The sequence below is a fragment of the Amaranthus tricolor genome, chromosome 2 (assembly GCF_026212465.1).
Source record: "Amaranthus tricolor cultivar Red isolate AtriRed21 chromosome 2, ASM2621246v1, whole genome shotgun sequence".
NCBI lineage: Eukaryota > Viridiplantae > Streptophyta > Magnoliopsida > Caryophyllales > Amaranthaceae > Amaranthus > Amaranthus tricolor.
In genome coordinates this window covers 36,808,093-36,821,799 of record NC_080048.1, presented here as the reverse complement: position 1 = coordinate 36,821,799, position 13,707 = coordinate 36,808,093, and the positions used below count along the sequence as shown (strand labels likewise).

Sequence of the window (13,707 nt, the reverse complement as noted above, 5' to 3'; positions counted from 1 at the left end):
CTATGGGGACAAAATTAGAAATAAATGATGCACTATACTCGAGTAAATCTCGAAGAAATCTTATCAGTTTCAAGGCAATACGGCAAAATGGTTACCATATGGAAACCAAAACCATAAATGAAAAAGAATTCTTATGCCTTACAGCAGAAAGAAATGGAACGAAAATTATCCTTGAAAGGATGCCAGCATATTCATTGGGGTTGTATCTCACCCATATACGCCCGATTGAAATAAATATGATAAGATTAGACAATAAGGAGCTATTCACTTTATGGCATGACCGCTTAGGTCATCCTGGCACTGGGATGATGTATAAAATAATAGAAAATTCAGTCGGATATCCATTAATAAATATTAAGATTCCCCAGTCAAATGAGCTCTTATGCACCTCTTGTTCTCTTGAAAAATTTATTACTAGACCATCAGTAAATAAGATTGTTACTGAATCTCCTATATTTCTTGAAAGAATTCAAGTAGATATATGTGGGCAATTAATCCACCATGTGGACCTTTTAGATACTTTATGGTCTTAATAGACGCTTTCACAAGATGGTCACATGTAAGCCTTTTATCAAGTAGAAATAATGCATTTGCAAAACTACTTGCACAAATCATCCAATTGAAAAATCATTTTTCTTATTATACAATAAAAACTATTAGATTGGACAATGTCGGCGAATTCACATCTCAAACTTTTAATGATTATTGCATGTCACTTGGAATTAAAGTGGAACACCTTGTGCCACATGTCCACACACAAAATGGTCTTGCTGAATCCTTAATTAAGAGATTGCAATTCATTGCAAGATCACTGCTAATGAAATCAAAATTACCATCATCGGCCTAGAGTTATGCAGTATTACATGCAGCATCATTGATTAGGCTAAGACCTACAGCTTATCATAAATATTCGCCAATGCAATTAGTAGCTGGTTATGAACCAAATATTTCACATTTGAAAATCTTTGGATGCGCTGTATATGTGCCCATTGCTCCCCCTCAACGTACAAAAATGGGTCCACAAAGAAGAATGGGAATATATGTCGGTTTTGAATCTCCATCAATCATTCGGTATCTTGAACCATTAACTGGTGATCAATTTCAAGCTAGATTTGCTGATTGCCACTTTAATGAGACAATATTCCCATCCTTAGGGGGAGAGAATGTGGACTTAAAGAAAAAAAATATGAAAATTATTTGGAAAGCAACACATTTAGAATATTTAGACCCAAAAACAAAATCATGTGAACAAGAAGTACAACGAATTGTTCATCTACAAAGTGTTGCTAACCAATTACCTGATGCGTTCACAGATACTAAGAGAGTTATAAAATCACATATACCAGCAGCAAATACTCCAGCTCGAATAGAAATTCCTGATGAAAAGGCAAAAAGTGATGAAATTGTCGTGCAAAGAAAGGTGGAAGGCCACTTGGTTTAAAAGATTTAAAACTAAGAAAATTGAGAAAACAAGAAGGTGCACCAAATGATACTCAAAATGAAAATGAAAATAAAAGAGAAAATCAAGACATCTCTGATAATGAAAAGGATGAAAATTATGAAACCTCAATAAATTATGTTTTCTCCAAGAAAAGATGGAATTGAAAAAGGATCATTCCGAATGAATTCTTTGCTTATTCCGTAGCTATTGAAATAATAAATGATGAAAATGATCTTGAGCCAATATCGATAAATAAATGCAGAAAAAGACCTGATTGGCCAAGATCGAAAGAAGCAATTGAGGCAAAATTAAAATCATTAGAAAAAAAAAGAAGTTTTTGGGCAAATTTTACAAACTCCAAAAGGCATAAAACCCGTAGGCTTCAAATGGGTATTTGTAAGAAAAAGAAATGAGAAAAATGAAATTGTTAGATATAAGGCAAGATTTGTAGCTCAAGGTTTTTCTCAAATGCCAGGAGTTGATTATGAACAAACATATTCCCCAGTAGTTGATGCAACCACACTCAGATTTTTGGTAAGTTTAATAGTTTCTCAATCCCTGCACATTAGATTTATGGATGTCGTAACTGCATATTTATATGGGTCACTCGACACAAACATCTATATGAAGGTCCCTGAAGGACTAAACTTACCAATAAAGAATGTACCTAGAGAAATGTTTTCTATAAAATTAAGGAAATCATTGTATGGATTAAAGCAATCTGGGCGAACGTGGAATAATCGTTTGAGTGAATATCTTATGAAAGCAAGATTCAAAAACAACCAAATTAGCCCATGTGTATTCATCAAACGATCTCAAGTTGGTTTCGTAATAATTGCTGTGTATGTAGATGACTTAAATCTGATTGGAACTCCAAGAGAAATTAAAATAACAGCTAAATATTTGATGAGGGAATTTGAGATGAAGGATTTAGGAGAAACTAAATTCTATCTTGGACTACAAATTGAACATTTGAAAAGTGAAATATTTGTCCATCAGAGTAATTATACTGAGAAAGTTTTAAAATGATTTTAAATGGACAAGGCTCATCCACTAAGTTCCCCAATGGTGATACGACCACTAAACATAAAGGATGACCTATTCCGTCTACAAGAAGAAGACGAAGAAATTTTAGGCCCGGAAGTACCATACTTGAATGTCATTGGTGCTTTAATGTACTTAGCAAATAATACAAGACCTGATATAGCATTTTCTGTAAATTTATTAGCTAGGTATAGCAATGCACCAACAAAAAAACATTGGAATGGGATAAAACATCTATTTCGATACCTAAAGGGAAGTATAGACCTTGGATTATTTTTCCAGTCAGAAAATGATGCCATACTCACTGGATATGCTGATGCAGGATATCTATCTGATCCACATATGGCCAAGTCAAAAACTGGATATGTATTTACATATACAGGAACCGTAATATCTTGGAAATCAACAAAACAAACTTTAACGGCTACATCCTCAAATCATGCAGAACTTATAGCTTTATATGAAGCCAGCCGAGAGTGTGTATGGTTGAGATCCATGATCGGCCAACTCCAAAAAGATTGTGGCTTAAACGATACAACTAGGGCACCAACTACAATTTATGAAGATAATGATGCATGTATCAACCAAGTCAGAGAAGGATACATCAGGGGAGACAGAACAAAACACTTGTCACCAAAATTATTCTTCGCACATGATCTGCAAAAAGATAAAAAGATAAAAGTCCAAGAAATTCAATCCTGTGAAAACCCCGCTGATTTATTCACAAAGTCATTCCCGTAAAATCAATTCGAGTATTTGGTATGCAAGATTAGAATGTGCCGTTTTCGAGACATATATTAACTTCAGGGGGAGAAATATGCTCACTGTACTCTTTTTTCCTTTAATCAGTTTTTTTATCCCATAGGGTTTTTCCTGATAAAGGTTTTTAATGAAACAGTTTTAGGATTATGAATGTCATAATAAAACTTCCACATATATGTAATGCATTCAAGGGGGAGTGTTGTGATTGATGTAACCACACCAAGTGAATGCATTGAAATGTGGATTCATCTATCCTTTACAATAGTACTATATTTGTACTTTTTCCTTTTCTTGTGCTATATATATGTGCAAGGTATTGTAGTACCGAGATACAACAATAAGAAAATAGAAGAAAAACTGATATAAGTTTATCTTTTATACTACTTTTCTCTTTATATTCTCCCTACCTTTTAGCAAAAGTGATAAAAATTAAAAATTAGACTGAAATATATATATATATATATGTATATATATATATATGTATATATATATATATATATATATATGTATATATATATATATATATGTATATATATATATATGTATATATATATATATATATATATATATATATATATATATATGTATATATATATATATGTATATATATATATATATGTATATATATGTATATATATATATATATGTATATATATATATATATGTATATATATATATATGTATATATATATATATGTATATATATATATATATGTATATATATATATATATATATATATGTATATATATATATATATATATATATATATATATATATATATATATATATATATATATATATATATATATATATATATATATATATATATATAGTAGCAAAAGGTGTATATACTAACCTATAGAATATACATATTTTTTATAAAGGAAAAAATTTCATATTACTTACAAAAATATTTACAAAAATATTTTTCGAATATGTACATCTTTTAAGCATTCATGCAGACCTTTTAGCAAATGTCCATTTATTTACAAAATTTACACCACAATATATGTATATTAATTAAGTTTTTATATACATCTGTTTTCAATTTTCACCGGTTTCACATAATCCAAAACATACATGTATATATATATGTAGATAGGATCAGGTGAAATCCTTTAAAGTGGTGAAAACTGAAAATTAGACTGGGTTATAGATATTGTGACAAAAGATGTAATCATTTTTGTATAGGAAAAAGTTCATATCATTTAAAAATCTAACATTCGAATATGTACACCTTTTAAGCATGTATGTATACCTTTTAGCAAATGTCCAATTATTTACAAAATTGTCACCGAAATTTATACACAATTTAAGATGTTATGTACACTTATTTTTAGTTTTCATCACTTTAATTGGTTTTCACATTATCCAAATTATATATATATATATATATATATATATATATATATATATATATATATATATATATATATATATATATGATATTTGGAAATACAATTAGTTAATTAAGAATAAACATAAATAATTTTAGTACAAATAACTTAATTTAAACCACCACCTAACAAACATATAATTAAATTTAAAACAGTGCAATTTATTCAGAGAAACAAGGTTAAAAATAACAAGCAAAAGCTGCGTTTCATGCAGTTGGAAGTTGAAACACCTACAAATTGAAAGCATGTTCAAAGAACCTTACAAACCAGCAAAAGCACATAAAACATGTTTAAGGTAAATAGTTTTAAAGGACTACAAGAGTACCCTCGCTTCGACTTTTGTGGAGCGAAAAACCAGATCTGAAGCTTTGGAGCTTGTTGCTAATGTCAAAGTGATGATGGCGATGACTCGTTTTTGACCCACTCGGTGGAACAAGCACATTTTTGCCTTTAGATTGTTGCTTTAGAGAGTCGGACACTAGACTCTTATGCCCATGAACAGAAGAATGAGATGATCTCTTACCTGCACCACCACGACGTGAGGACGACTTATGATCAGATGATCTAAGCCCCCTTTCTGAAATACCGAGTCGAACAGACCTGTCGGAGGAATCTTTCAGCGTGCTGGTTTTGATATGCTGCCGATTGTAATAGGCCATATGAGGAAGGAGACCCTGTAAGTATTTCTTTAGTTGCTCATCGCCAACGTTTTTCTGAGCCGGGTTTCCTTCCAAACTGATGGCTTGCAAGGAATTGTAGTTGGCAGCTAGCTGACCCAGACATTTGGAAGTAGCAATCTTGTTGAACCGTAAATCAAGAACGGTAAGCTTTAAAAGCCGGTGTAGACCTTCCACCTCGCTGATTTTATTTCCGGCCAAGTATAGTTCTTTCAAGGAAGAACAAGATGCAAGACCTTCGAAACAAGGGCACATAATAAAGTACAAGACATTAGCAAGGATAACAGTAACACTCAAAACCAGAAAGCACAGACAGTAGCAAAGAGAGAATTATAACACATTAAACCAGGTTCTGATGTGATAATTACAAGACTACAAATGTAATGTAAAATCAAAATGTAATATAAAATCATAAGCGCATAAAAATATATTCACTAGGAACGCCCCACGAATCGCAAATCGAAAAAGCAAATTATCGTCGGTTTTGGGCTTTTTCAACAATTTTAAGCGAATCCCGAATTCAAAGGGCAAATTAGCTAGCAAATTATGTTACACCGGGTAAAATAGACAGGTAGATCCTCTCGAATATGGACTTGGTAATATGCTATAAGACTAGTTTAACCAGGGATTTCTTTTGGAGAGGCCATAGTGCATAAAAATGATAAAAACTATTCAAGCAGCTAGATATCAAACAGAGGCTTACCATGTCCAATTCTGGAGATTTTGTTGTAGCTAAGGTCTAATACACGAAGTCTAGTAAGCTCTCTTAAGCCTTCAATGGTTGATATGTTATTTTTGGACAAGTTCAACAAGTGTAAACCTCGAGGAAGGGCACCAGCAGTTATTCTCACTGTAACACAAACCAGCAAAAATCACATAAAAAATAAAACATAGCACATGAAGAGTAAATCTTGGAAAGCAAAGAGAATACTGAGAAAGCGGTCAAGTAAAAGCTTAAAAGACAAATAGATCAAAGCAGAGCACATTTGTGATTTACCCACCTATGGAATTCCCGGAAAGATTAAGAGCCTTTAAGCTGACAAAAGCACTCAGCAGTGGGATAACAACCAGACCATAGTTTGCAAGCTGTGCCGTGTTAGCGTTTGCAGTCAGAGAAGATATGTACCGTTTTGCAGCGTCCATACCTGGATTTACCTTCATCTCTACCTTATCCACACCATCCATGAATGCAGAACCTTTCTTCATGTCATTGACAGACGGAGTTACCTCATTGGTTTCTTCCACAGGGCTGCAGTGCTGAAGATCCATAACCCAATCCTCAATCAGTCTGATCTTGAAATCCTTATCTGTAAAAATGTTCCGAGTTTCATATGAGGAATTCCCCTGGTCATGTCTCATTATACCTATTTCTTCGGGCGTTGGAACTATCCAGTCCTTGCTTGAACCATAATTATAAAATTCGTAATTATCCAAACCAGCATTTTCTCCATCAGATTTCTCAGCATGATACATGCTGACTTCCTTGTTCAGTACATCGATTTCTTCAGCGCTAGCATCATGAGCAGAAACATATTCCTTCTTTATGGGCACATTCATATCTTTTGAAGATCCGTCACGAGGACTCAATTCATCGCAGGCAGAAAGGCCTGGAGACATTGGAGTTGTGGACCCAAAATTTGGCATTGAGTAAGATTTTGTAATGCTGGATTGAGTAGGTGTATTCCGACCAGAACCTTCAGGACGCTCAGTATACAATGAAAGATGAGATTCCTTATGGTCTACCTTGTTGAAGTAATGAGGATCATGATCGTCAACAGCAAAGACTGAGTCATGATTCACCAGATCAGAACTCAAATGGGGAGAAGAACGCGGATCTTCCTGATAAGGGAAGGAGGTCGGGTGACTCTTAGCATCGTTTGTGGGTGATTCTTCAGCGGTTCCATCACAATCAATTGATCCCTCACAAGAATATTCGTGAACGTTACAGTCATCGTCATTGCTGCAACTCCTTTCCTTCTGATCCAATTCACAACCAACAGACAGACTTTTTCTGAAGTTCCCCATCTCAAAGTGCACATAGTCTTCATTTATCTCAGCATCAGAATCACATTTTAACTCCCCGGATTTCCAGTTACGTGCAGCCAAAGTAAGATTGTCAGTACCACTATCCACTTTCTTTGCCCGGTTTTTCACTATATGAAACTCATCTAAGGCTAAAGGATTGGCTGTGCTTGCTGATGCATTATATTGAGAACCAATTTGCAGCATCTTGATCATCGCCTCAAATGAAGGTTGAGTTGATTTCTGAAACATGACAAGAAAAAAAAAATTATGATAAAAGGATCACCATCTAATCACTCAATAATTAAGCTCCAAAAATAAGATTACTTAAATGACTTACATTAACCTTATGCTTGTGACTCTGAACATGACCATAGAAACAAGAGAAACGACCCATTGTAGAATTCTAGCAAGCTACCAGTGCTAAGCAGAACTACACTGAATAATCTATCAAATCTTCACACAGAAAGCCAGGTATAATAAACAAATTTACATAGTCAGGTTCAAGTTTACTCTGAAGCAGCTTTCTTCAAGGACAACGTCTTTGGGAAATGTTAGCCGTAATCAACAGATAGACCCTCAGAAGTACGACACAATCTCCAAACATGAGAGGATCTCGACCTTCGCAAAACACACAGTAAAATCACCCGGTCATTCGTACCCCACACCTGCTTGGAGGTGCGAGAATGCTTTGACGGGGTTGCAGCTGCCAGAGTGTTTGAAAATCTAAGACAAGCTGGAAAGCTGAATTCCAAGCAGGTATAGTTTTCAGAAAACTGCCAATTTGTAGATTATCAGAGACCTATGTGAAAAGAGCAAACAGAACAGTCAAAGTTCAGTTCATTAGTAATTTAAAATGAGAGATTCTTCAACAGCTCATGCCTATGGTGAACTAATTTATGCCTCAATATACAAAGGTGCTGCAACACTTAACCTTTACAAAGTTAGTATCACTGTAGGAAATAATTGATTTTAATTGATCAAATGAGGTCATAAATGAGACTATTAATGAGGTAACATCAGATCACCCTACTATTAATGATGTTTTTGAGACTAACCCTCCTATGTCTAGTAAAGCCCCCGTATCCAAGCTACTCCCAAGAGTTCAAAGAAGGAGAGGGATGTAGGCTTAAAAAGGCTCTATACGGTCTGAAACAATCCCAAAGGGCGTGGTTTGGGAGATTTGCCAACGCTATGAAGAAATTTGGATATAGACAGAGCAACTCAGATCATACTCTGTTTCTAAAAAGGAACAAAGATAAGATAACATGTCTCATTAAGTATGTCGATGATATGATCATTACCAGCAACGATGAAGAAGAAGAAATCTCAGAGCTAAAAAGGCAATTGTTTCTAGAATTCGAAATGAAAGACTTGGATAACCTCAAATACTTTCTTGGTATGGAGGTACTGAGATCACGACAAGGGATATTCATTCATCAAAGGAAATACATCCTTGATCTTTTAGTTGAAACAAGGATGATTGATTGCAAGCCAGCTGAAACTCCAATCCTGACCAATCATGGACTTCAGATTATTGAAGGTGCTAAACTAGCTGATCGAGAGCAATATCAGAAATTAGTGGGAAAACTCATCTACTTCTCTCACACAAGACCAAACATAGCTTACGCAGTGGGTGAAGTGAGTAGATTCATGCATTACCCACAAGTACAACATATGAAAGCTGTGATGAGAATCTTAAGGTATCTGAAGGGTACAAGTAGTACAGGAATCTACTTAGATAAAAATGATCATCTTGATGTGATAGCCTATACTAATGCAGACTGGGCTGGAGATCGTGATGGAAGAAAGTCAACATTCAGGTGTTTTACTCTAGTTGGTGGAAGCTTGGTCACTTAAAGAAGCAAAAAACAGAAAGTGGTAGCTCTGTCTAGTGCAGAAGCAAAATTTCGAGGGATAGCTAAAGGGATAACAGAGATCTTATGGATTCAGAAGCTAATAAACGAACTTGGATATCCTCAAAAAACAGCTTATAAGTTATACTGTGACAATAAAGCCGCCATCAGCATCTCAGAAAATTCGATGCAACATTACAGGACCAAACACGTGGAGATTGATAGACACTTCATTAATGAGAAACTAGACGAGGAGATCATTAAAATACCTTTCGTGAGATCTAAAGATCAATTAGCTGATATATTAACAAAGGTTGTTCGCACAGAAAACCTTAAAGAGACTTTGTGCAAGTTGGGCATCGGAGCTCTTACAGCTCAACATGAGGGGAAGTGTAGGAAATAATTGATTTTAATTGATTCTGTGAGATATTCACTCCATATATTTAGGAGAATATTTCTCACATTACCTAGAATAGATTAGGCGTGTTAATATAAGTTCATGGCTGTAATAATGTTCTAATTATTGAAATACAAGCATTAAACCCTACTTTGTGTTTCAGCTATTTATTTATCAATCACCTTCAAAATAAGTCAATAACATAATTGTGAAAGAAAGAGATTGATAAGCATCTAAATGATTCTATCAGAACAATCTAGCAAAATAAATTATTTCTTTGCAAATTCATATCCAATCAGATATCACGTACCATTCCACTACCTCAATATTAATAAGTGAAACTAGATAGGTTTGAAGCATCGAATGCACTCGAACTTACTCTTGCGATAACTAAGAGGTTTCTACTGATTAACCCACGATAGACATGCATATGACTAACATAATAATTGTAATGTATTTCATTATAATCGAAATCCAATTAACTATAACTCCATCAAAATTAATTAGAGAGAATAGAACAGAAAAATGGAAAAAACTTACAATAAAAAGGCATACACACACATTCAAAATATAATAGTTTTTTTTACTTGTCAGACATGCAATGTTTAAGGTGTATTCAAGTCCAGATTCACCCTATGTTGCATATAACTTTTTTAATTTCATAAATACAATGGATAACTTTGCTTATTTAACACGACAATTGGATATTTATGCTAATAAGAATATAAATTTTGACTTCAATGCATATATAACCATCAAATATAGGCAACCTATTAGATTCAGACTACAAAAACTTTTAAGCACAAAACAACACAATAGAGAGACTAAAAACCACAATAAAGAGAACTAAAGCAACAAGGACATAGAAGTGACGAGATTTATGTTGATCCCTGTCGTGTAGATGACAACATTTGATCAGTAATTTTTCATTTTTCTGAAAGATGAATCCACTTTAACTATGACAATAAAATCCAAAATCCTATACTTTAGGGTCTTCCTGGTTTTGACAAACGTTTCATATCTTCAAATTTCTAAGTCAAATACAGAAAAAGGTCAGCAGCTGAGATGAAGCACTCACATCTTGCACAGGATTGACAAGGTTCATTATATAGTCTCTCCATGGCTCCATCATTTTTAGTTTCCTTCAACACTAGTATGTCTATGAGAAATTTTCGCTTAGTGGTGCAAAATGAAAGGGACAGAAGGTGTATACTTCAAAAGATCTAAGTTGGAGTGTTTCGTTTTAAATCCAAAAGCGAAGAAATTTTACCAACAAAATTTGTAACAAGAAAAGTAGACAACTTTATATAACTTCCAAATTTTCACAATTCTTTCTCAACCGCGGGAAATTAGGTATGATGCTTAGGCCATGGTTCAAGTTACTCAATTAATATTGAATTGTGTAACATATCATACGAAAAAATGCAGCTGAGTTAATTCAACACGCACAGGTTCGACTCATCCTATACTATTTTAGTGTATTCACCCCAGCTTTCAAAAAGAGAATAATATTATGCAATTAGTCTTTTCTAAAGCACTTAACCATCATTTGTGATCCTTCCATTCAAATCAGTCCTAAAGACGTCATGTTACACTCTAAAACATGATTTTTTAAAATCATAAAGGAAAAAAGGAGATCATATAGCACAAACAATAAACTTTTTATGCAATTTCGCATAAATAATCTTATGCAAAGTAAACGTTCATAAAGGGTTAGTGGAAAACAACCCGGTTCAAATCATCAACATGATTACTATTTTTTTCACATACTTCTATAAGCGTTCACAATGACGCAACCACATAAAAAAAATCCATCGATAACAATCACTAAGAGGAAAAGATAAAACAATTCATAACAACAAGAAATTAAATAATCAATAATCCAAAATCTTGAATCGTATATTGCTTACCAAAAAGACCCAGAAATTAAAAAAATTCCAGAAAACATTAAAGCAACAGATTTCCAGCAATAGAAAAAAAAGACGAAAATCTAATAATTGAAAGAATATGAAATATAAGTAATTATTACAAATTCAAGCTCCAAAAAAAGCAATCATATTCTTTAATTTGATGAATAAACAAGTAATAAACGATGAAATTGAATTAAAAATAATGAAATTAATGAAGATAAGAACAAAAAATAAACCTGTAATTAGCCAGATTGTAATCCAACACGTCTAATGAAAGGAGAGGGAAGAAGAGAGGAAGGGAATAAGAGGAGATGCTGATGAGGAAAAGGGGATAGTTTGCGGAGAAACAACGAAAAATATAATTATTCGAAATTTGTTTATTCGTATGTGAAACAAAACCCTTGGAGAACCATACATTTATTTCCGGCATGAAAAGTGGTAAAGATCCGATTTTGTTATCAGCCTTTTGTTTACTTCTTCATTTTAAGATTGTTTTATGTGGAAATTGTTATAAATTAATTAATTTTTATTTTATTTATTGAACAAAATTAATTACAGAATTACTCTTTATTTTTAAATAAATTTATTTCTTTGTATAATTGTTAAAATAAATTCAACTGTTATTTGATTCTAATTGTTTGACTTATAAAAAAGCTTTTAACATGATTATAAATATTAGGTGAATTTATTTAAAAATAAATAATAATTGGTTTATTTTTAATGAATTAAGCAAAAGATTGCTTATTATTCACAATTAAGAAAATTAATATGAAAATAAGAAAGTATTTTTATTATATATAAATATAAATAATATGACATAACAAAATGAATTTGTGGTTCATAATAAGAGAGATATTATGGAATAGCTAAATACACATGAGAAAATTAAAAGAACAAAGTGGATATCTTTTATTATCTATTAAACAAAAAAAATCTTGTAAATTGATTTGATTGAAAATTTTTGATTGGTAGAACTTTGATCTAATTTGGACTTTGTAATGAACTTATATTTGATATTATTATTACGAAAATAATTATTTATTTATTTTTTTTTTGAGAGAAAATTATTTGGTATTTTGTTAATCCTATGATAGTAGTAGTAATTATTCATTTCAAAAAAAAAATAGTATTTGATTATGAAAGTTAAAAAAGAAAATCCCTTAAAACCCCTATGCCCAGCAAAAGTCTCTAATTTAACAAAAAATTATTGTTCTTTTTAATTATTATATTTTTTTTTGGGAACAAATATATAAACTCATATAAAATATACTTCATAACATAGCTGATTATAGTGGCTGATTTAACCAACTGATTTTATTAATGGGTTTAACCAGCTGATTTTTAACTCGATGCTATGAGCAACTTCTTTAAAAACAGTTTATTCATAACAATACACTCTTTCAATCAAATAGTTACCAAACATTAAAATTGGCTGGTTTGACCACTTAAACCTCTATTTGTATCAAAATAAGCTAAAATTGCTCAATGAGTCAATTTGCCAAACACCCCCCAATTATCACTGTAAAGTTAAAAAATTTCAGAAAACAAATAATAATCAATATAATAATATTATAACAACTTGATAATAGACAACTGAATACAACAAAGATAAAAAAAATTAAAAATTAAAAAATTAAAAAAAAATAAAAAAAACTTGATAGATTTAATAAAAACTAATAAAGTAAACATTAAAGATGTTTATAATAAAATATAATACCAAATAATATATAGAGGTTTTGAAACACCCCTTTCTACACAATATTTTTCGTGGGATAGCATAGATTACCATCCTTATCACATATTTCTGTTTTTCACGCTATCCAATACATGATTTTAATAGTTGTTACAATTCTGTTTTTCACGCTATCCAATACACGATTTTAATCTTTAATATCTTTTCATATAATAAAAAATTCTAAAAAGTTAATATTATAAAAATATGCATTAAGACGAATCAAACAAGATCCTACTTGACTATATTTTTACATTATATATGAAGAAATATATATCAAATAAGATCAGTTGATAAACATTAGTTGTACAGAAACTGTAGCAATTATTAAAATCCGGAGGAAGTATAAGAATTTACAAACTTATCCTATTAGTCACTATAGAAATTGAAACATAAAATTTCCATGACAAAACAACATGCTTAGATAGAAGCAAACCAACATAGGATAGTACAGTCCTTGATTCTTAT

General features: G+C 32.0%; 1 protein-coding gene across 2 annotated transcripts; it reads right to left on the bottom strand.

The window, feature by feature from the left end:
- Positions 1 to 4,757: 4,757 nt before the first annotated feature.
- LOC130805836 (uncharacterized) lies at positions 4,758 to 11,959 on the bottom strand. 2 transcript variants are annotated; one of them, XM_057670625.1, is made up of 5 exons: positions 11,744 to 11,959; positions 7,685 to 8,146; positions 6,324 to 7,587; positions 6,026 to 6,172; positions 4,758 to 5,558 (listed from the first exon to the last, which is right to left on the bottom strand). In XM_057670625.1, exons 2-5 carry the CDS (start codon positions 7,739 to 7,741, stop codon positions 4,951 to 4,953), a joined length of 2,076 nt encoding a protein of 691 aa, XP_057526608.1. In that variant the 5' UTR covers positions 7,742 to 8,146; positions 11,744 to 11,959; the 3' UTR covers positions 4,758 to 4,950. The 2 variants fall into 2 exon arrangements, with proteins under 2 accessions (XP_057526608.1, XP_057526609.1); XM_057670626.1 differs by lacking the exon at positions 7,685 to 8,146 and having other exon boundaries at positions 11,744 to 11,934.
- Positions 11,960 to 13,707: the final 1,748 nt, after the last annotated feature.